This window comes from Haliaeetus leucocephalus, unplaced genomic scaffold (assembly GCF_000737465.1).
Source record: "Haliaeetus leucocephalus isolate CR32 unplaced genomic scaffold, Haliaeetus_leucocephalus-4.0 Scaffold450, whole genome shotgun sequence".
NCBI classification, from domain to species: Eukaryota; Metazoa; Chordata; class Aves; order Accipitriformes; family Accipitridae; genus Haliaeetus; species Haliaeetus leucocephalus.
The window spans coordinates 240,244-262,141 of NW_010972886.1; the positions used below are offsets into that span (position 1 = coordinate 240,244).

General features: G+C 38.3%; 1 protein-coding gene across 3 annotated transcripts in view; it reads right to left on the bottom strand.

The window, feature by feature from the left end:
- Positions 1-1,030: 1,030 nt before the first annotated feature.
- The window catches only part of PEX3 (peroxisomal biogenesis factor 3), a 21,252-nt gene continuing 384 nt past the window's right edge, over positions 1,031-21,898 (bottom strand). The window contains exons 2-12 of one of the 3 annotated variants that reach the window (XM_010574589.1): positions 14,036-14,167; positions 12,569-12,650; positions 8,801-8,844; positions 7,458-7,582; positions 6,035-6,101; positions 5,880-5,934; positions 5,457-5,613; positions 4,456-4,526; positions 3,510-3,632; positions 2,241-2,337; positions 1,031-1,839 (exon numbers count right to left, since the gene is read on the bottom strand). In XM_010574589.1, coding sequence (XP_010572891.1) covers positions 1,756-1,839; positions 2,241-2,337; positions 3,510-3,632; positions 4,456-4,526; positions 5,457-5,613; positions 5,880-5,934; positions 6,035-6,101; positions 7,458-7,582; positions 8,801-8,844; positions 12,569-12,650; positions 14,036-14,167 — 1,037 coding nt within the window. In that variant the 3' untranslated portion in view covers positions 1,031-1,755. Of the gene's footprint in view, positions 1,840-2,240; positions 3,280-3,509; positions 3,633-4,455; positions 4,527-5,456; positions 5,614-5,879; positions 5,935-6,034; positions 6,102-7,457; positions 7,583-8,800; positions 8,845-12,568; positions 12,651-14,035; positions 14,168-21,898 lie in introns of those variants that run through there. The other 2 variants (XM_010574591.1, XM_010574590.1) reach the window with 2 other exon arrangements.

Sequence of the window (21,898 nt, forward strand, 5' to 3'; positions counted from 1 at the left end):
TAAAGGATGGAATGAACCTCACGTGAAATCTAGCACTAGATAGTTGAATCTCTGCATACAATTTTTTTCTTTGAACTTGTGTGAAAAACTGAGCATCTACCTTGAGCTCTCTACTTTTATTTTTTTTAGTCAGTTTCTTGCCAAGTTTCGCGAAGAAGGCGGGGTGGGGACAGGGGAAACAGGCACTGGATTTTTAAAGCCATGAGAAAGAACAAAGCTAGCTCAAGCCAGTGTTCAAATGCACGTAAGTCAGTCAGTTGTATGTCTTAATGGAAGAAATCTAACTTCCACAAAACTGTACAGTAAAAACTGAGTTTTAGAGAAAAGAATAAATTTCTTCCAGTTGTGTGCAACAATTGGCAGCTGATAGTTTCAGCTGAGTAGGGTACTGGATCTAGAAGGGTGAGGAATATTTCACAAATGTATGGAGGAAATGCATATATGTACATCTTCATTTCTCATCATGAAAATCATTAATTTTACATGTTCCTACTCTTGAGTAGTCCTATTACTGGGATGCAAGTAAAGTGGGAAAGGGGTTTTTTTTTGCTGTTTTGTATAATTCTACATGCTTAAAGCTGATTCTTGTTTACAGCCATTTTTACACAGTTACTAGGTTGCTTTCCGTGAACTATTAAACAAAACATACTTCAGTTACTAACCTTTTTTTTTAAAAAAGAGAAATAAACAGGAGTTGCTAGGGATCCTCAGCTTTGGCAGAGACACAACACTTTAAGCAGAGGATAGACTGCACCCAACTTGAAAAATACCCAAACTCATCATGTGTTAGGATCTGTATGGACAGATCTGCACTGTGCAGTTTGCAAAGACGGGGAGGTATAGGACAACAAAAAGCATGAAGTGTTTCAGTGTAGAGAGCAAGGGTTTATTTTTCCTGAGTAATGTTAATAAGTGCAAAACTATTACTGTACAAGTTTAAATTTATTCTTTCAACTATGTCAAGATGTTAAGTAATGGGCCAAATGAAGTTATTCTTGTCTTCCCTACTAGTAATGTTAATACACACAAATTTTACATTAAAATATTTTATTACAATACAGACCATTGGGCTCAAAATTAATACAAATTAAGATAAAATATTTACAAGTTAATGTGTACAGTGTAGCTGTTTGAACAGCATAAACAAGAGAACTTCTAAAAATCCACATTCCTTTAATATTAAGTAACAGAAAGCACACACCACACCCCCCAGCTTGTTCAAGAGGAACGTGCATCAGTTGGCAAAGGCTTTCTGAAGAACGAGAAACTCTTTGGAATCACATTTGTAAAGTTAAGGAAAAAAAGTTTTCCTTTATAAAAAGAAAAATTTGGGAGAAGAAGAAAGAAGCCTTGCTTCATTCTGCTACTCTCTGCTATTCTTAGATCACCATCATTAGTTTTTTTCCAAAATTTACACAGCCCAAGCAAACAAATGATTTTTTTTTTAGTAACTTGTTGTAATACTGCCACCAGATGCCTTTCAGATGCAATAAAAATAATCAAATTAATTATGGAAGAGTTTAACCACTTTAATAGAAAAGTCTTTACATACAATGATTCTTTCAACAAGAATATTTTTAATGGGTGTTTGAAACAGAATTCTATTAGAACAAATATGGGCTCACTCCCACTTTTTTCAGGATGTTCTTTCTGCTGGTCTACCACTCCTACACCATTATAAAATTAACCCAAGTCTCATCAGTAGTCACAAGGGATTTGTTATAAATACAGGATCTATTCCTATAAATGTGCAGTTCATTTCTCTAGTTGCTGAGGGGTACTAAAAGCTTCATAAACATTAGCAGCAAAATCTTTCACTTGTTCCATCATCAACAGGTCCTGGAAGAAATTTAAAGAATAAATGTGCTTAATCAAACACATCCACCACTATTCTGGTTTTGCTGCAGTATGTAATTCATCATGAGAAAAGCACGTGACACTCCCACAGAGATGTAACTCAAATTTCTTGCTTTAGAAAAGTTTAGGAGCAGAATTGCAAGCAGAACCAAGTTAAGAGATATTTTGTGCTTCTGCACAGTTTAGCAGAGGGAAGAGTTTCTAGAAAAAGAGCATATTTTTGGAAGATACAAATGTAGAAAAAGTTTAAGTTATGCCAATTGTTTCTACTTTTTTTTAAAAGCCACTAAAATTAAACAGAATGAAGTATGTTATTAAGAAGAAATATACAAGATTAATTTCAAAATTTTACTTGGGATATTTTAAATAAGCAAGATTCTTACCTGAACAAAGTGACTGGGTGTTTCACTGCATACTGAATGGATCTGTCCATTTATTATTGGAATTATCTTGGCTAAAGGAAGACTGACACTGGAAAGACTAGAAAAGAACAAAAATATTGACCTAGACCTGTCTGACATTAGTAAAGCCACTAAACTGTGAGTATTACAGTTCTGAAAATTACTACTTCAGAAGTAAGCGTTGAAAGACTGCAAACTAAAATGTACAGATGAAGTTGGTTCCCCCCCCCGCCCCCATCAAGCTTTTCATTTAATATAGAGAAGTACCAAAGCAAATTCAGTTGGTGTTCCTATTACACACAGTTTCACACTTGCTTCTCATGCAAGAGAAATATGGTTTAGGCAGAGTCTTTACATGTGTGTGTGTATGTAAACAGTTCTTAGCACTATTTCAAACTCTAAACCTGGCTTAGGACAGACAGCCAAACTACAGCCTTTGGGACATTTTAAGTATGTAAATAGTGTATATTTAAATAAAAACATTACTCTGAGTGCCATCAGTTACTAAAATGAATAATAACTGGGTTTTTGGATGTTTGAGGTTTTAATTTTTAGTATTTTAGAAATCACATTTCAAGGATTTGAACACCACTTTTGGATTTGTAACACTCTCACTGCCCTGTTTAAAACCAAAGTTAACTTCAGAATAAAAGCTATTTTTAAACAGCTTTCTAGGAAGAGGTAGAAGATCCTGAATGTTAGGATCTTTTTTCAGCATAGCAGCAAAGAACCTAAAGCTCCATAAGGTGCTTTGGCTACATGTATTTGGAGAATCATGGTAATGCCTGCCTGCCTTGAGAACTACAGTAACTGACAGTTAGAGACTGGGGCGTACAGAGCTTATCTGCTGACTGTAGGGAAACGCTATCTTTCTCACGGCCTCATAGGGGAGGTACTGTAATACATCTTTCAGTAGTCACCACCAGTGGGGTAAATCCTCCTTAGCCAGAAAGGCAGTCTGCTTGTACAGTGTTCAGGCAAAAAGTAGGTGGTGTAGGTCTTCTGATTGCTACTTTTAGATCTGCAAGTAATGGTAGGAAAGACACCTCATGTAAATTCTAGCTATTTCATGGGTGGGAAGAAACGTGCAATACAAGTGAGGAGATTGCAGTTATTCTTGAAGAGCAAGAAGCAGAATTCTTTCCAGCATGAGAACTTCAAGTAGGCAGGAAAATCAATAGCCTTTTTTGGAATTCACTACGATCCCAAAGCATTATTCACATGAGAACCAGAACAAAAGAAAACATTTACCTATTTACAGAGCCATTCTGAGAGAGGTCCTTTTCAGTAGGTCTAAAAAACTCTGCCATATTGTCCAGTAGTCGACTGAATCCTCTATTTAAACATGTGCTCAAAACTGTACTGAAGTCTGGACTGGAAGGGGGGAGAAAAAAAGTTTCATTCCTGGGATTTACTTTTCCAAACTAAAAAACCCTGCAAGTATTCAGTGTTACAGATGTCCCTCCCACAAGGGAAGATGTATGACCCAGATAAAAGGCCATTAGTATAGCCACCTCAAGAAAGACCAGCTCCCAAATAACTCCACAGCAAACCAAACAACCACCTAAACGCTACCCTAAGATTACTAACACCCAGATAAATCTAAAGGATTCCTCACTTCTCTTTCTTATTAATAACACAGAAGGGACTTACCTCATCCTTAAAATGCCCCAGATCTCTAGCAGCTAAATTGCAAGAATAGTTTGGCATTTGGCTCAATTCCCTCATATTCAATGTTTATTATAGATGCCTCACTTTGGTAGCTTTCTGGTAAAAGGATGCATACAACCGCTCTCAAAACCATGCATTAGAAATACATTCTGATGAGCCAGAACTGGTGTTCGTTTTATCAAAGGAAGTAAATCCAATAAAATGACTCTCAATTTACCCTGCTTTAGCAGAAGAGAAGTACTCTTCTGTTCCTGCATAACTACAGAAAAGTGAGGAAGAGATAAGGGGGTGTGACTGGGAAGGACATCCTCGTCATCTCATTAAGGCAGGATTGTTTCTTATAAGTTTCAGAGCGCTCAGATTTTGGAAATCCCAGCCTACAATTAGTGAATATAAAAGTTTAATGCAACAGAGTGGCCACATTTTGCAAATGAAAGTTGACAGCTTTTTATATTAAAGAAATGGTCTTACACAAACAGTAGTTCTGAGGAAGAGTTTAATAGGAATACAGAATATTTCTCTATACCTTTCTAGCATATCTCTAGTTTCATTAAGTAATTTAATTGTAGCAATGTCTCTTTCTGTCAGTCCACAGGCCTAGAAAAAGCAAAGACAGACACTATTTAGTAAGAAATCTATTGGCAACCGTAACAACAGAAATGGAAGAGTTTTGTACCATGGAATTAAAGTCAAGATGTGTAAGGCAAATCTATTTAAAAGAAAAGATTTACTGTCGTAAATCAGATTCTTTATAATTTGTGTTCTAATTTCCCTTTTAAATGGTCACTGTAGGATTTTTTTTTTTACTAAAAACAGTATTAGCAGGAAATACCAGACTAATTGAACAAAGTATTTTTTCCACTTCTGACCTCCGAAACTGAAATAAACCCTGCCTATCAGCTTAAGTTAAAGGGATAAGTGCATGCAGTCACACAATGAAGCCTAAGTTTCTTCTTTACACTACTGTGATACCAAGTTAAGCATGCGTTTTCTCCAACCTGTGGTGTGGATGGAGACAAACGCCTTTAGAAAATTTAGGAAATTAATGTTACAACTGAGATTAGATACACCTTTCCCTTGACTCCTGTTCATTTTCCAGCCCAAAGCGACAAAGGACTCCCAGCACACCATCACCTTCCTGTGCATCAGCCAAGATGCTACAGCTGTCCATGATCTTTGCTGGTACACAAGTGCAAGGTAATACAATTTAGCTTAGGGCTGAGTTAAGCTGCATTGTGTTACAGCACACGTCACAGGCTAAAAGCAGTAACTGGGCTGTGTTCCTGAGCTCAGAGCTGACATTCTGAGGATGGCACTTGTTTTCAATCAAATCTGAAGAAAGTACAACTTTACTTTGCCTTGATTAAAGGTATAAGGACACTTGATGTATGACAGAAGGGGCCTTGCCTTTTAATAAAAGATACAGATGCCATGGTATAGCTAGAGGACTGTTACATACCCTTCTCTCCCCAAACCAAAAAAAACACAGAATGAAAAAAGATAGATGAAAGAAACTGAAACAAGTACCTGGGTGGCCAGGGGATTTTCTTCATCTGGCATCAGATAATGACATAAGGGAGAGTGAGATGCAATCTGATCTGAATCTTTATGTTCCACTACTTCCCTGATATCTTTAACTTTCTGCTCCAGCTCCAGAAGAGATAGGGTGTGCTTAAGGGAAATACTGGAAAGGAAGAGAGACTACAGTGTTGGTTGCAAAATGAATAATGATGCTTTGTTCTCCTCCCGGTAACATGTTCACAAGTAACAGGATCCCAGTCTGCTATATGAGTTTGCACTGGCAGATATAGCCTGCTATAATAAAAAAATTGTTTTGGAAAAAGTCAGTACACCTTCCTTTTTTTTTTAATTCTAGTAAAACTCATTGTTTTGGGAGCAGTCATCACAATAAAGATTAAAAGCTAACCACAAAGAAGTAGAGACTCTTACCTTCCAAAAACTTTATGCACAGCTTGTTTAACAATAGTTATTAACTCAGTCAGTCCTAGAACAAGAAGAGTGTCAAAATTATTGTAATGATTTGCTCAAGTCTAGAAAAAAAGCAGCATTTTGTAAGTTTAGTTAGCTTATAATAAGCATCATACCATCTCCTAAAAGGTGCTGAATACTTGATAAATATTGCTGCTGAACTTCAGGGGGAGCTAGTGGTGTCTGTGGGGAAAAAATAATAAATAGTTCTGTGACGTGTCAACAGTAGAGAACAATGCAAAAATAATTTCAAACCTGTTGCGACCAATTTCCTTAATTTTTGTAAGACCCTGCAGCAGATGGATTCCCCCATTCTGACCCAACTCTGTAGCTTCTGACCGTCTTCCTGCCATCAACCCATGGATATTTCATAAGTCCTCTGGCACTCTTCAATACTATACAGATCTCTCTTCTATCTTCAGTGGCACACATAAATCTTTCACTTTTCATTCATATATAGGAAATTCTTTTAAAAAAAACCCCTGCATTGCAGGTGAAACTAGACCCTACACCACCCCCAAAATAAAACCTAGTGGAATAGGATATTTATGCTCAGCCCTAACAAAAGGCCATCTGGTAGAAAAGCAGCTTTCAGGAACTGAGACAGGATGCCAGTTTGCTCCAGCAGAGTGCCTCAGAGTTGGCCCTGTCAACCCACTTCTCTATTGGAAAAATAACAGAAAGGAAACACATTTCTAGCCCAAACTTATCTTGCCCTTTTAAAAAAGCTTTTTCAGGTTTCACAAAATGAAGCACAACCTCCACATCAACCCTGGCCTCCCTAGTGAAAGCTTTCCTTAGACCTGCTGTGACATGCTGTTCCTTAACTCTCAGCAGGAGCTATCATGGGGGGGCATATGACAACTAATCAAAGTTTATATCCATTATTTTTAGATGAGCCATCCAACAATTTGCAGATCTTACTCTGTACAATGGGTACTTGCTTACTGTGGGATTGATATTTTTATTGAGCAGTGATAGATACACTATATAAACAAAAACCAAGTCTTCTGCCTTACTTGGCTCCACCAACAGACATTTAAGGTAGATGACCTTTTGGAGTTACAACCAAATAGTCAAAATTTCAAAGACAACATTTTTCTTCTTTAATCCTAGGAAAATTTAACTGGGGCAATTAATGTATGTGCTAGAAAGACCTAAGCGTTTTTATACATTTGCATACATATCCTGGATTATTCACACAGTATTACTGTTTCACAAAAAAATTAAAGAAATTATTTTATGTTGGTGTTTAGATATGAAGTAACCTTTAAGCAGTACAAATGTAGATAAAGGGTATTCTTCAATACTGCTCGTATTTTGTTAAGCAACAGTATCACCACATCATCCAAATTTAGCGGCTATTAAAACACATCAATATATTTTACTTTGAGTAATGCTTCCACATCTCCACTCTTCTAAGAGCTCTTGGTTTTGTTCTAATACTCCTAAGCTATGCTCTTTTTATCTCTCACAAAATAATTCTTTCACTTCCAAGAATGTGGAAGTTCTACCTTTGAAACAAAACAAGAAACTTACTGTGCCGTTTTTGCAGAGTGCAGCATTATCTAGGTAGATGTAACCGCCAATAATATTTAACTGGACTCGCAAAAGAACTACTAGCATACAGGTACTATATACAGCTACAATGCTTCTTGTGAAACCTTGAAAAGAGACAACAAAATAACTTCAAAGTCAAAGAAATAAGGGTGAGCCAAGGAGGGAGAGTGCTCTCCAAGACTCAAGAAGTGCTGATGATTTTTAAATACACAGTCACATTTCTCTCATTGGTTGTCATAACACATTTTTTCACAACATATACCCAAGATGGTCATGAGTCTAATATGTGCTGGAGCTACATCTGAAGTGTCCCATTTAAAGTCCAATATTAATATCATTTTGCACGTTACACAAGTTATTTTGGGAAAAAATAAAAATCATAAAAGTTGCTCCAGAAGGAAAACAGATGTACTGTCAAATCGTCTTTCTTCATTAGGCCAGGAAATACACATAGTATGTTAGCCCTCATCATGCAATTAAGACACAGAAGGCGTAACAGCAGCTTGGGGAAAAAAGTTACCTGAAGCAGGAGCAGCTACTATCTAAAGAACGAACATGAAAATAAGCATCAGCTACCAGCCACTAGGCAACACAGGACGTGTGGAAGAAGTGACATGAATAAATATGGATGAATGTGGAGTAGCAAGGACACGGGAAGAAAGGAGCCGGATCAGAAGTAGGATCTGTAAAGTTGGTGTGAAAAGGAGAAGCAAAACCAAAAGGAAGGGAAGACAAAACCAGGGAGGTGGAGGGATAACAAATAGTACCAAAGAATCAAAAGTAGTAAAAAAAGCTCAGTAGTATTCAGTACATAATTATCTGGCTTCACTATTCTTCCTTCCCTTCCACTGCTTCCATCAGCCAATAAATAAGAACATGAACCAAAGGGTTCATAGCCATTGGTATGGTGGTTCTCCCCAACAGGCTTGAAAAGAGGAAATTGCGGGCCATGTAAGGGCTGGCCTACATTTCTGATTGATGTTTTCTGTTAGGTTCAGCATAGAACTTTCTGGAAAACTAGTTTGATTTTTCTGTGATGGCACAGAAAGTTCTCACAAAGTTTTCTTGAGCATGGTAACATGAAGGCCAATAAAATTCTTCACATTTGTCTCTGAGCTTCTGACTTCTGTGGGGACTATGAAAAATTCCTTCATGAGGAGCTTTTGGGAGTGGGGACGGGAAGTTTGCCATATAGCGTGTCACACTATCTTCATACCTACTCAGACAACAACCCAGTATCAAGTGTGCATTTTAAAGGGTGTGAAAGACATTTTAAATTTATGCCAAATAGTATGTAGATGGAATCTTTCATTTCCACTTACTTATTATCTTTAAATCCTCCCATATTTCTAACTTGTTTGCTGGCCTGTAGGAAACATAAATGGAAATATTAAACATTAAAAAGTATATTTTCCTTGGAAATCAATAAATACGTTAAGTGAAATAGTACTCTAAGGTGAGCCTATTTAACTTCTATAATTATTCAGATCAGATTCATGTCTACATAAGTTTGCCTCATTCAGGAAAGCAGTGTATAAACAATATGCTTTGAAGTCACAGAAAAGATATTCAAACTTTAATGTATAAGTGTAGTATTTAATGATGTCAATTATAGACTTATATTAATAATTTTGAGTTCCTATGCTAAGCAGCCAGAAAAAGCCCACTGATGATACAAAGTAGTCTTTTCTGGGGCCTTGATCCTGTATGTATTTAAAGCAGACCTCAGTTCAGTAGGGCTTCCTGTATCCACGTGCGCATAATAAGTGCAGGACCAGAATTTCTATACCCTACTTTCGTGCAAGATTTACCATTGCCTGACCTGGTTTTAAAGTTGAGATTTAATCACCAAAAAACAAAGAGATCCCAACCATCTGTGGAAAAGAAGTCTTGCACCATCCACACAAATACAAGTTGATCTTACTTCTTTTGTTGAGGTACGTTGACTTTTTTGACCTGACCAATTCCTAAGATTTTATATATTCTGCAGTCAAAAGAACAAGACTGTATGTAGATTGCATAGATACAACTGAACTGCCTAAGCCATGTTGCATATTTATAACTACTATCTAGAGGTAATGCTAGCAGTATAGCAGCAGTAGCAGAGATAAGAGCAAGCTAACCATCCAAAAAGTTTCATCAGCCATTCTTGCCTGTTAAGCACTGTCAGTAAAGAACGGCCACTCTATCTCTGTCATGGAAGAAATATATTGTGAAAGTCACTTAGAGAAACATTTGGTAATTTCTTAGGATCAGAATTAACACTTAAATATTTCAGGCAGATAGTTCAGATCAACTTTACAGTAGCCTAGTTTATAAAAAATATTTCACCAGAAATAATTTCTCTTTACAGGCACAACACGTGCACTTTGGCATTAGTTTGACCATTATATCACTCACATAAACAATTTTTAAGCTCAGTGCATTCAAATAATGTAAATGAACTGATATAATAAACTATTAAGTCTACAACTCCAAAAAGTAAAGAGACAGATCAAAGAAAGGATAGCTAGAAGAGATACAAGGACCCATGGCACACACAAAAATCAGTTTACATACTTTTTTTGCAAGCTAAGTCAACAGTTTTAAAAGCTATTCTAAAGCAAAACAAAGGAAAGACTGTTAAAAAATACAGCAATATTTCTATAGATAAAACACATTAACAGGACTCAAAACCACATTTGTTACTTATAAGTGCTAGGTTTTCCATGCCAACTGAAGAGAGAAAGGGAAGCCAATACATCGACTTCAGCCAACTACACTTGCACCTATTATGTCGAAACATTTCCTAGAGCTCATGCTTACAAAGTTTCTCCTCACAACTTAAGGCAACAGCCAGGTAACAGTTTAAGTCTGCAAGTATTAAGCCTAACAGTGGAAATGGATTTTTCAGTCTTCATCTGCTGCAATTTACTAAGACTCAGCTGCTACTCAAAACTCATCTTTTATTTCACATCTATTTGGAAAACTATTACCTGCTATGGAAGCAAAAAGCAATGCAAACAAGCAGAGGTTTGGAATAAAGCTAAGTGCTGAATAGGTGGGAGATACGCAACATCTGCAAGGCTACAGCAGTAGGTACTTCACCTCATCTCATTCAATCACATTTCTTTGAAAAGAGGAGGACAGATGGAGCAAGAACATCTGTGGCCTTGTGTGCCACTCCCTCTTTAAAAGTTTCTCTGAAAGACTGAAGACTTCAGCCTGCTTACACCCCCAACCTACCACTGGCCACCCCAAATTACTAAAACAACATAAAAAGGTTTTAAAATCCATTCACTCCCTTAAATTTAAGTTAAAGGAGCTTACCTAAGCCATAACATGATCTGTAACATATGACAACATAGATCCATAACATGTTAAGCCATAACATAGATTATGTGAGAAAAAGAACACATCTTCAGGGACATTAAGAAAGGTAAATCTCCACATGTACTCTTTTGTATATTCAACAACAGCACTCAAAGGTCCAGAGCCGTTTGATTCATCTTCTCAAATTTAAGTAGAAAGAAAACAAATCTATACCTCCATGTGTACCACAAGAATGCAGAGCTTCTTTAAAGAATCACTTCAACGTGGAATGAGCTCTGATGGCTGATTCTATGATCTGTGCCTTCCCAACCCCTCCTCTGTCTTTTCAGTTAAAAAATTTCAAGCATTTAGTTAAAACTTGCTCAGCATAAGTCAAAAAAGGAAACATTAAGACACAAACTCCACTGTAAGATACACTCTAAATGGACATCCGTGCTTACAGGATATTGCATGTAACCAGCCTTTTAAAAAACACTTGTTTTCAGAAGTGCCTAACAATAATATCAAAAAGTCTCATCTCTATTTTCACTGGCATTACTGGAATTCAGAAGTGTGTTACTGTACCCGTAAACTGTTTCAACTAGTCGCACAAGTTAGAGACACCAGATGTATTTTGATAAAAGAATGCACGCTACAGAGAACAAACTAAGGCATTACATGTCTTCACCATTGAACAAAGGATTACAGGCCTTTGTAGACTATTTTGCTGCACAGTCCAGAAGACAAATCTGGTGATCCACAAGATCTCTTGTTCACTCAGATTAATTTTTCATTGAGTAAAAACTGAAAAATATATTAAGCATTCCATTAAAATTAACTTTTCCTAATTTCTTGTGGTTTGGTGTAAATAATATTAAATTACAATTGGAAATTCTCAGATAATCTATTACAAAAACATAGTTCAGGTGGTAATTCTCACTTTAAATATCACATTCTGTTGCCTTGTTGTGGGAGTTTTTTGACTGAGAAAAGACAATGACTGGATAGGTAATCTATTAAATGCTGGACAGCTGAAGTTACAGCTACATAAATAAGCTAGTGGGAGGTAAACTAGAAAGGCAGTCTAGAGTGAGTCAGAAACGCTGTGTTAACTGCCTACATAACACTTTTACTCCGTGCAAAATGCCAAGCAGCTTACTCTACTTTTAAGGCATGCTGTTATACACTTTATGTATTTGAAAATACGCTATTTGTTCCTGCAGTTATAATGGAACCGAAGGTGTTTTCTGACAGGGAAGCATTCCTCTTAATGTATGACATGCCCCTATTTGCTCTACTTCAAAAAAGAAAAAAAAACAACCAAACAACAAACACACACTTCTCACAGCTTACATCCATTTGCAATCTCATCTTGGATACTTTCTACTACTATTCACATCTGACCTTTATAAGATTACATAAACATTTTTACAAACACAACATCGACAACTCAGTCAAAATACTCTGTCCTGTTTAAGAGAGGACTAGATCCTCTAAGTACTTTTACCTGCCCATCTTGTAAGCACTTCAACAAAAACCATGGCTCTCACTGAAACATCTTAAAGGAAGTATTATTTCTTGTAATGTTTGGAAAATGCCAGCCATACCTATCAAAATACATCTAACATGACACAAAATATTTACATAGTGATTTCAAAATACTTTAAGACCAGCGACTCAATGGGACACAGAAACAAAATCCTGCATACTCTCTACATTATAAATATATAATTTGAAAAAAAAACTTATCTTATGACCAAAACAAGTGATCTTTAACACAATTAACAAAACAGTCTTACCTATTTTTAAGAAGAGACGTGAGACTCTCAGAATTTAACTGATGCATTAAGGCATCCCTCAATGTTGGGAGCATTGACAGCACTGTTATTAAAAGAAAAAAAAAAAGGAAAAAACCCTGTCAACATAAAAAAAATCATCATAAACCTATCCCCAGTTCTCGCTCAGTAGCTGCTATACAATGTAAATCCAATTGCTCAACAGGCAAAGCTGGGAGAACAAGCAAAATAGGAAACCCTGGGAGTACTCAGAGAAGTGCAATTACTTGCTTATCTGTTACCAGCTTGGGCACAATGCTGCCCTTATGTGGCTATATGTCTTTGTTGGCTCTAGCTGCAGATCACATCCTGCATTATCTGCATATACATGCCTTCAATTCCCCAGAAGAAAACCTGGTGAAAATCTACACTGTGCATTTCTCCAAATGAGAAGAAAACGATCTGAGGTTTGGTTTTATCCAACAAGAGAACCAGAGAAAGGCACGTTTCAAACAAAAGAAAGCTGGTGGTGAAAAAAAATACTTTACTTTCAGAATATTCAATGTCAGATCTGCGGTTATGTGATGGGAACACGAAATGGAAAAAAAGCATGCTCAGAACATAATAAATACTAAGAACAAAGTATGAAAAATCTTGACAAGAATGCATGCTGCCAGACAGAAGGTACTTCATACAAAGAAGGGCAAAGACAAACTTAGTCCTTGCAGTAAAATCAATCCCAGCACTACAAAATGGAAAAGATTAAAATGAAACACCAGTTGGTCAGGGTAAACAAGGTGCACAGAAAGCATTTGCAGCCACCCGAGAAGCCATTACAAATTTCAACAGGAAAAGAAAATGCTGCCTAATTTGTTTTGTAGAAGTAGTTTTGAATGGCCTGTATTTACAAGAATGACAAGGATTTTGTTAAACTCTACTCCACCATCTCCTCTCCAAAAATCCAAACACCAGTGCTATAATATAAATACTGTCACTTTTTGCTCCCAGCTAGTCAGGCACCTTTTAACTGTTAAAATGTAGGGAACTAATGGGCTGACATGCTTCTTATTTGTAAATAAAAATTACCCACCAAGCTCTCTGTGTAGCTTACTAACAATGTGCTATAACAAATAAAATAATCCTGCTGTAAATTCAGTAGTGTTTGAATCTGGGTGCTGTTTCACACCTCAATACGACATGCAGTTTAGGGCAATACACAAAGGGTCTTGAAGTGACAAAAAATTGTAACCTGCATGTATATTTGTATGCATATAAATGGATAAGGGTTCAGATGACACCTAGAAATGCCTTCAAACCTCTGTTCTTCAGATTCTGTTTTTACTATGCAAAATTACTCTATTTATGCATTAGTATTTCATTAAGATTTTGAATTCACCCATATTTCTTATTTGTCTTCCATCCTGTCAATATGTAGTATAAATCCCCAAATAATTCCACCTATCAAGAACAGTAGCTATTTCCTTATCTTACCTGTCATATTGCACGTCCTCTGATTACTTTCAAAATGATATTGCCTTCGCGCTTGGGCAATGTATTCAGCTGCTTCTCGTTCTTGGATTTCTCTGATTTTCTTCTGCCCATATTTTCCCAGTAAATAGACTCCTACAGAGAGATTTTCATAATACAAGCTGCTTTAGAAGTGTGAGTAAGGCCCCTTCAGTCCCTTTCTTTGATTTTAAACCATAAGGGTGCATAGTGGTTTTTTTGGGATATGTGGGTCTTGAGTATTTTAATACTGATTGACAAAGTAATACCCAGAAATAATATTTTCAGAATCAGTATAAGAAACTTTCCTGAGAAGAGTTATCTTGCTTTTCAAAGAAGGCTTTTTTGGTACTACTGCAACATAAACAACTAGTACTGAAGAGATTGAATCTAATATTGGGAAGAGAAAAAATGTAAAAGTAACAAAACCAAAGAATAGAGAAAATAAACTGAAATGCATAGGTCTGGAGATGGATGAAAATTTAAATTTTTTTAAAGATAGCTTTCTAAAATTAGCAGAAGAGGTAAAACTCAAGTCTTAAAAATCACCTAAGAGAAAAACGTTACAGACCAACACTTTCTTCGTTTGGTCCTGAAACTTCCGTAGGAAAAACCGTAGCTTCATGGCCACCTGGACTGTGGCCCTCTTATTTCTTACCATGCCTGGTTCTTACCTTCCAGCCCCACCCTTCTGCCCCTGAGGACCTGATCATCCCTCATCACCCTCACTATGAATCTCCATTTCCACAAAGACCCCACCAAAAATTTTTGCTCTACATTTCCTCCTCTCCCAACATACATCCCTTGGAAGTTGCCCCCAACAGCTTTTCCCACACCACCGGGGGTTCAGAGGTCTCTCCAGGCTGCCCGCAGCCCTCTTCTTTCCTCGTCTCTGTCCTCCTTTCTAAGCCGTTCCTCAAGATACCACTACATCTTCTAGACTTATCCTCAGCACCTTTGCCCACTGCAAGCTGCTTTGCGTGAATTTCTCCCCCTCCACCTGGGGCTTCTTATAACACCTCCTGTGTATCAAGTTCATTTGCTGCCTCCTGTATGTGCTGGTAGCAGCAGTTACCTATTTAGGTGCATAACACGCTCTTCCCATGTTCTCTCATGAAAGAACTGGGGCAGGGGGAGAGAGAGAGAAGGGAGGAACAAACCCAAGCAGAAAAGACTACTGTACAAGTTGATCATCTTCCGTCCACTGGGGAACAATCCCCTAAGTACTGAAACTCCTCTACAGAGTGTCAGCTCTGACTCTGTCAAGTCAATAATGGTACAAAGAAGAAATCTGAATATCAAGTCTTCATGTTTTTCCACCAAGCACTTTCAGAAGTCATAAACACAGAGCCACAACGTTTTCTTCAAAGTTTAATTTTCGCATTTTGAAGTTAGTATCTGAATTAATGAGGCATTTAACAGCTGCTGAATGCTGAAAGTTTTAGAACTATTTTTATAAGCCTGATCCACAAAAAACAAACAAACAAAAAACCCAAAAAACCCCAACAAAACCAAACTCCCCAAGATTTTGAATTCAGCTACATTTTTAGGTCATTAAAACCTTTCAATACATTCTCCAAAACTATCATCAGTATTTCAAAAGGCTTGTCAACTTTGTGCCCCAATATTAATGGCTGCAAAAACCCCCAGCTATTCGTATTGGCATTATGTTTCCTAATAGGCAACTACAAGCCAGACCAGTTTCGAACAACCACAGTCACTTCCATTTATTTCCCCAAAGCCTCATAACATAAAAATCTGGAAGTCACTCTCTCTTACTTCAGCCTTTAGGCAGACTGACCATTTGCCATGTGGAAGATTCACCCCATTAGATGCAAACTTTAATATTATGGTTCCATATACATAAAAATCAATTTTACCACTAAATTGTTAAACAAAATGAGACTTCAAGAGTAATAATTATATTATTTTTCTCTAAAAAATTATCAATTCCTGCCAAGTATATCTATTTAGAACGCAACTGTCAGGGTACTGATTTTTTTTTCAGCTAACATACTGAAACAAGAACAATTTTTTTATAGTATTAGCAAATAATTTTTGAACACAATATTTTTCCAACCATTTTATCCCACCACATTTTTCACATTACATTCACACACTCATTTGTCCACATGACTACTTTTGTTTATCCCCCCCCCCCAAGTAAATCCTTTAACTCCAGGTCTTGTGACAGAAAAGTCACAAGTATAAAAAAAGACTCTTCCTGAACATACACAGGCAGACATGCAAACAATTAAAGAAGAATCATGTGCATGCCCTTGAGTGATATGCTGGAGCAGCACCTTTAAGACTGAGACAGCTAATTGCTTAGTACTCAATTTTTAAAGGTGTGTGATTACTCTGTACTAAAAACTGCTGTGCCTCAGGAGTGTCCAAAGTTGCATTAGCAGTCATGCAGGTTTAACAAGGAGTTACAAGAAAAAACACTCGTCTAAAATGATGCAACACCAGCTACTAGTAGTCTTACTTCTCCCCCCCTGCCCTGAACTAAGCCGTAACTTTGACCCATTACTAACATATGTTATTTACTCTGGTATTATCCTCATCTTTGGGAATGCAACGCATTAGAAGTTAACCAAGGTAAAAGTTACACCATCCATACAGCTTAAGCAAAACCAGCAAACAACAGAAAAGTTTGGATGTCAGCAACAGACTGCCTCTGTTACTAACTCCATGGCTTTTAAGTGCCTCTAAGTCACCTGGAGGACACAGCACCTCACTTGGGAAATTCAAGTCTCGTTTGTGACAATGAACTTCTGCCCACTAGTCACTCATGCCTGAACACAGCAGCAGAGCCTCTGCAAGTCTCTGGCTTATGGAATATTTCAAGGAGCTGCCAGCCTGGGAGTTCGCCTGCATGTGTGCACATTTTACTTTAGAACAACCACATGTATCTATATTGATACACATAGCATTAATTCAGAAGACTTGAAAATAACACAGCTAAGAAGTCCAGAATGCATCACACAAAACCACTGTCACTTGGAGTTTGAAGCAGGACCAGAGAAAGCCACGTCCCAAGAACTGCCATAATGTCAAATCATCCGACGTACCTGTAGGAAACTACATTGACATTTTGAAAGTGTCTGTTGTTTTAAACAAGCAAAGTGGACACCAACTTTTCACAATAGCTAATATAACTCAATTTTACCTCTCAGTATGGGATAGGAGGTCTGCAAAAAGTGGCAGCAGCAACATTTTACTCGCGTCTAATTAGCTAAACCGTTGTAAAGATGGAACTTCACAATGAATCTCACCCATATATTCCATACAAAACCAGGAATTAAGAAAATTCAGCAATAATGAGACTGCCCAAAAGATAATTCCTATGTAAACCTTTTTCTGCTTTCATTAAAATGTGAACTATGCAAACAACTTCTGTCCCAACAGTTCTGATTCAGAGGGTTCAGAAACAGATGAGTGGTACAAACTAGGACTACATCAGCTGATGCCAGAACCTTCAGGTACAGGAACCTCAGTGAGGATGTTGAACTACAATTCATACTGCTTTAAAATTGATCTACAAAGTGAAATGTATTTACATTTGCATTGGATGTCTGTGCTGGTTTTGGCTGGGATAGAGTTAATTTTCTTTATAGTAGCTGGTATGGGGCTGTGTTCTGGATTTGTGCTGGAAACAGTGTTGATAACTCAGGGATATTTTCCTTACTGCTGAGCAGTGCTTACACAGAGCCAAGGACTTTTCTGGTTCTCACCCCACCCCAGCAGCGAGGAGGCTGGGGGGGCATAAGAAGCTGGGAGGGGGCACAGCTGGGACAGCTGACCCCAACTGACCCAAGGGATATTCCATGCCATACGACATCATGCTCAGCAATAAAACTAGGGGGGAGGTTGGCAGGGGGGCCGCTGCTCGGGGACTGGCTCGGCATGGGTCAGTTGGTGTTGAGTAATTGTTTTCACTTGCATCGCTTGTCTTCCTTAGGTTTTATTTTTCTCTGTTATTTATCCCCCGCCCCACCTTTTCCTTACAATTTATTAATTATTTTTTTTTAAACTGCTAAACTTTTTATCTCAACCCATGAGTTTTCTTACTTTTACCCTTCTGATTCTCTCCCCCATCCCACTGGGGGAGGAGGGGCAGTGACTGAGTGGCTGTGGGGTGCTTAGTTGATGGCCAGGGTTAAACCATGACACTGTCCTGCAACACTGGGAACACCCGGGGTCTACAATACCCACACCATGTGGAAGCAACACTTTGATTCATCTGTTAGCAGTGAACTGAGATAACTATGCTCTATTTTGTGTCTGTAGCCCACTTTGGCTGCAGCATTTGTACAGACTCTTCCCATTTTAATGTAACTAATGGAAGTAGCTTACAAAATCTACAGACTCTTACATATTCATGCCAGTGGCCTCAAACAGGTAGGATATTTCTCACATCACATAAGTTATGGCTTACCTCTCTCTCAGCCCTTTCCCTTCTTCACAGGTGGGATGGAGAGATGAGCAGAAGCGTGGGATAGGTAACTAGGAGGCATAAAGTTTTCAGGAAACCTCTTTACAACCCTGTGTAACCTTTACCCTCACTGCCATACTTCCCTCAAAAAAAAAAAAAATTAAGGGAAAATTTTCAGTGTTAAGAATTTTATTATTTAGAAATTGTGCTGACACACAGAAGCCTGCATCCTTCCAGAACATCAACAGCTCTGTAAGTTGTGGTTTGTCATTATGTACAAGCCGTGCATGAACTGACATACAATTGTCTCATTATGTTTGAAAACCATATTTAAAATAAGGTGGCACTAAAGCCTTATTCTCTTGGCACCACTGAGTCCCACCAAAAGCTATTTAACGCCCCTGCACTCACTCACAAACCAAGACAACTTTCTTTGCTAAGCAGACAGACTTCTGAGCTGAAGCGTTCTTTCTGCAAGCCAAAGGTTGCAACAGATGAGATTGAGCAATAACTCATTCACCACTGAAATCAGAACCATACACTGCAGATGCACCCTGAACCGGCTCTTCTACCGCAGCAAGAGAATTTCAACAGTGAATCATTTTGTAATAGCCATTGAAATCTGCCTTGAATGCTGAGCGCTGAAATAGAAACCACTTTAAAAAGTGAATCTACCTATGCAATAAGAACAAGTGAACATTAACACGTCCTTGCAGCTCCGTCATGCTAGCTCTCTCTCTACTTTAAACATTTCTAGTGGGTTTGATCCCAGAGCACTAGATTTTGCTTGCTTGAAGAGATTTAAGTCTTTTTAGTATGCAATTTAATTTATATTGCTAAAAGAACAGACTTCTGAAGAATGGGTTTGTACAGGGTCTCTGCCAACTTGAGGTCTTCTCAACCCCACTCTATGGTTAAGGGAAAATTACACCTGTTGCTTTTCCCTCAATTTGAGTACTTATTTTATGAGTTTTGTATCTTCATAAGCAGAACAGTCTGTTGCAGTGTTGGGATTGACAGAAATTACATTAAGCATGACAGCCAGTGATAACGCACAAAGAATCCATCTCAGTAAACAGAGGAAAGGCCACCAACCACCTCAGATTTTGGTGCAATAATTCTTCAGTAACACAACACTGATACAACATTGAATCAGTAATAATGTAGAGACTCTTCTGTACTGTCTAATGAATCATTAAATATTCACATTAATCTCTGACCATGTGCCAGTTAAAGACTTAAAATCATTAAACCCTGTGATGTCCCATTTTCCTTGTTACATCCTCCTTCTGAGGAAATGCACCTACAGCTCTTAAAAAAAACAACCAAACACCAGAGAGATGCAGATTCCAGTCTCTGGTATTAAATCAGCAGATTTGGATGCTTTTCTTAAATCATTCAGCCACTTCCAAATATTTTGTCTTCAAGTAAAAGCAGTGATGTAAAGTTGCGTTCTACTTTCAACATTAGGCAGTATTTTTTGGAGGACAGTCCTCTGTGGATCTCAGATTTCCAGTTCATTGGTGGCAGCATTACCATAGCTTCTGAAGTTATTTTAAGATCTGATCCATAACTAATATGTAGATGGCCAAAGCACTCGCAATTCAGCTGCTGGACAACTGTAGTGCAGCACTCTACAGTAAATCCCTCCGTCTCCCAAGCTGCCCTAAAATAACATGGTGCAAGTTGCAGCTGGTGGCAGCTAAGATGTTCGCCTGCTTGCAGATGCCCTGATTTACTACAGAGTCTCAAATACAAAAAAACAATTTTCTACAGAGTTCTCAAATATAACACAGCTCAAGGAAACAGGTATTTGATACCTGCTGCAGACAATGACAGCACAGCTCAATATTTTCAGTCAGAAGTTGAAATGCTTGTTAGAAGAGGAGCATCTTGGGTTTTTTTGGATTGGTCGTACTTTAAATAACTTTATCTTAGTCCCCCCCCCCTTTTTTTTTAAGTGTACTTCATCTAGTCAGTAGCATTTTAATGAAAGTGATACTGAACTGTACATAAACAGCACCAATCATAAGGAAAAAGCTACAAATTCAGTGATATTAGGATGGTTTGCAGGCTGGCAGAAGGCTGTTTAGACATGATGAATTCAGGATTTCAGGCTGTGAGGACTACCAAGAGCCACAAGCTCCCCAATATGTGCTTTCCCACTTGCACATTGATCCACATTTACTAGCTGAAACTGGGACAACTGATGTTTTTACTATTCCCATTTGTCCGCCCACCACTCTCACAAAGACAGTTGAAGGGGAGGGGGAACAGCTTGCAGGTTACAGCCTGGTATATTAAGTAAATCTGTTTACTTAACATGGTGGGTTGTAAGCATGATGGCTCAGAGACCGGTAAACATTACGTTCTACTGTACTTGTAGAGTCAGAAAACCTGCAGGTGAGGGGGTGAACTGAAGAAGTGGTCTGACAAGTACTTCAGTAACCATCATCTAACCTGTTATTGTGTATTAATCGGCACTCTTTGGAAAAACACAGAAGGAATTCATGCTGAAAGGATGCAGGACACAACAATCAAGGCAAGTCAGAAGTATATACAATTCACCTTCACAAGAGACCTCACCTGAATACGAGACAAAACGTACTGCAAAAACCTTGTAGCCCTCAGAATATTTAACTGTTCAGGCAACTTCCAGTGGGTATGAACAAACACAAACTTTCCTTATCAACTCTGTAATATTTAATTCTGTGTCATTTGCATAAGATATAAGTACATCTGATGACTGAGTGTGCAAAGACACGCCTGTACCTTTTGAAGAGTATCTGATCTCCAGATGCACAGATGTACATTTTGTTATTAAACAGAGAGATAGATCCAAGGTGTTCTTTTAAATCCAGTTCCGACTAAAAATAACCCTATAATAACTCCAGGGAAAGGAGGAGCTTACCAGACCATAACCACCCGACAGGTTAAGTCAAGAGCCTTAGGGGAGAAAGAATGGCTTGAGTAATTACTGTAAATCCTCCTCTCCAGTAAAGTTTTGCATCTGCAGTCGGTTTATATTTGACAATTCATCTCAATGCACAAGCCACTTCTAGAAGTACAAGCTTTCAGCCTCTGTCCTAAGAGTAATAACACAAACGTCACCCACGCTTCGCGCGGTTATACGTTACTTCAAACCAACACGAACACCCGCCGTAAGAACCCCCAGGCAACTCGAATCCCCGTGTTTCGGGACTTACAGGACGACGCGCAGATTCTCCTGCCCGCCTAAGAGAAAAAGTCCTCCTGCCACCCGAGCTCTCCCGCAGGCGGTCGGGGGTGGGCTCCGGTGCCGCCAGCAAGGCGAAGGGCTGCTCCACGCCACTACGGAGCTCCTTGCAACAGCCCACCGCGGCGGCCGTGCAGGGACGGGGCCGGCCGGGCCCGCGGCACCGCCGGGCCGG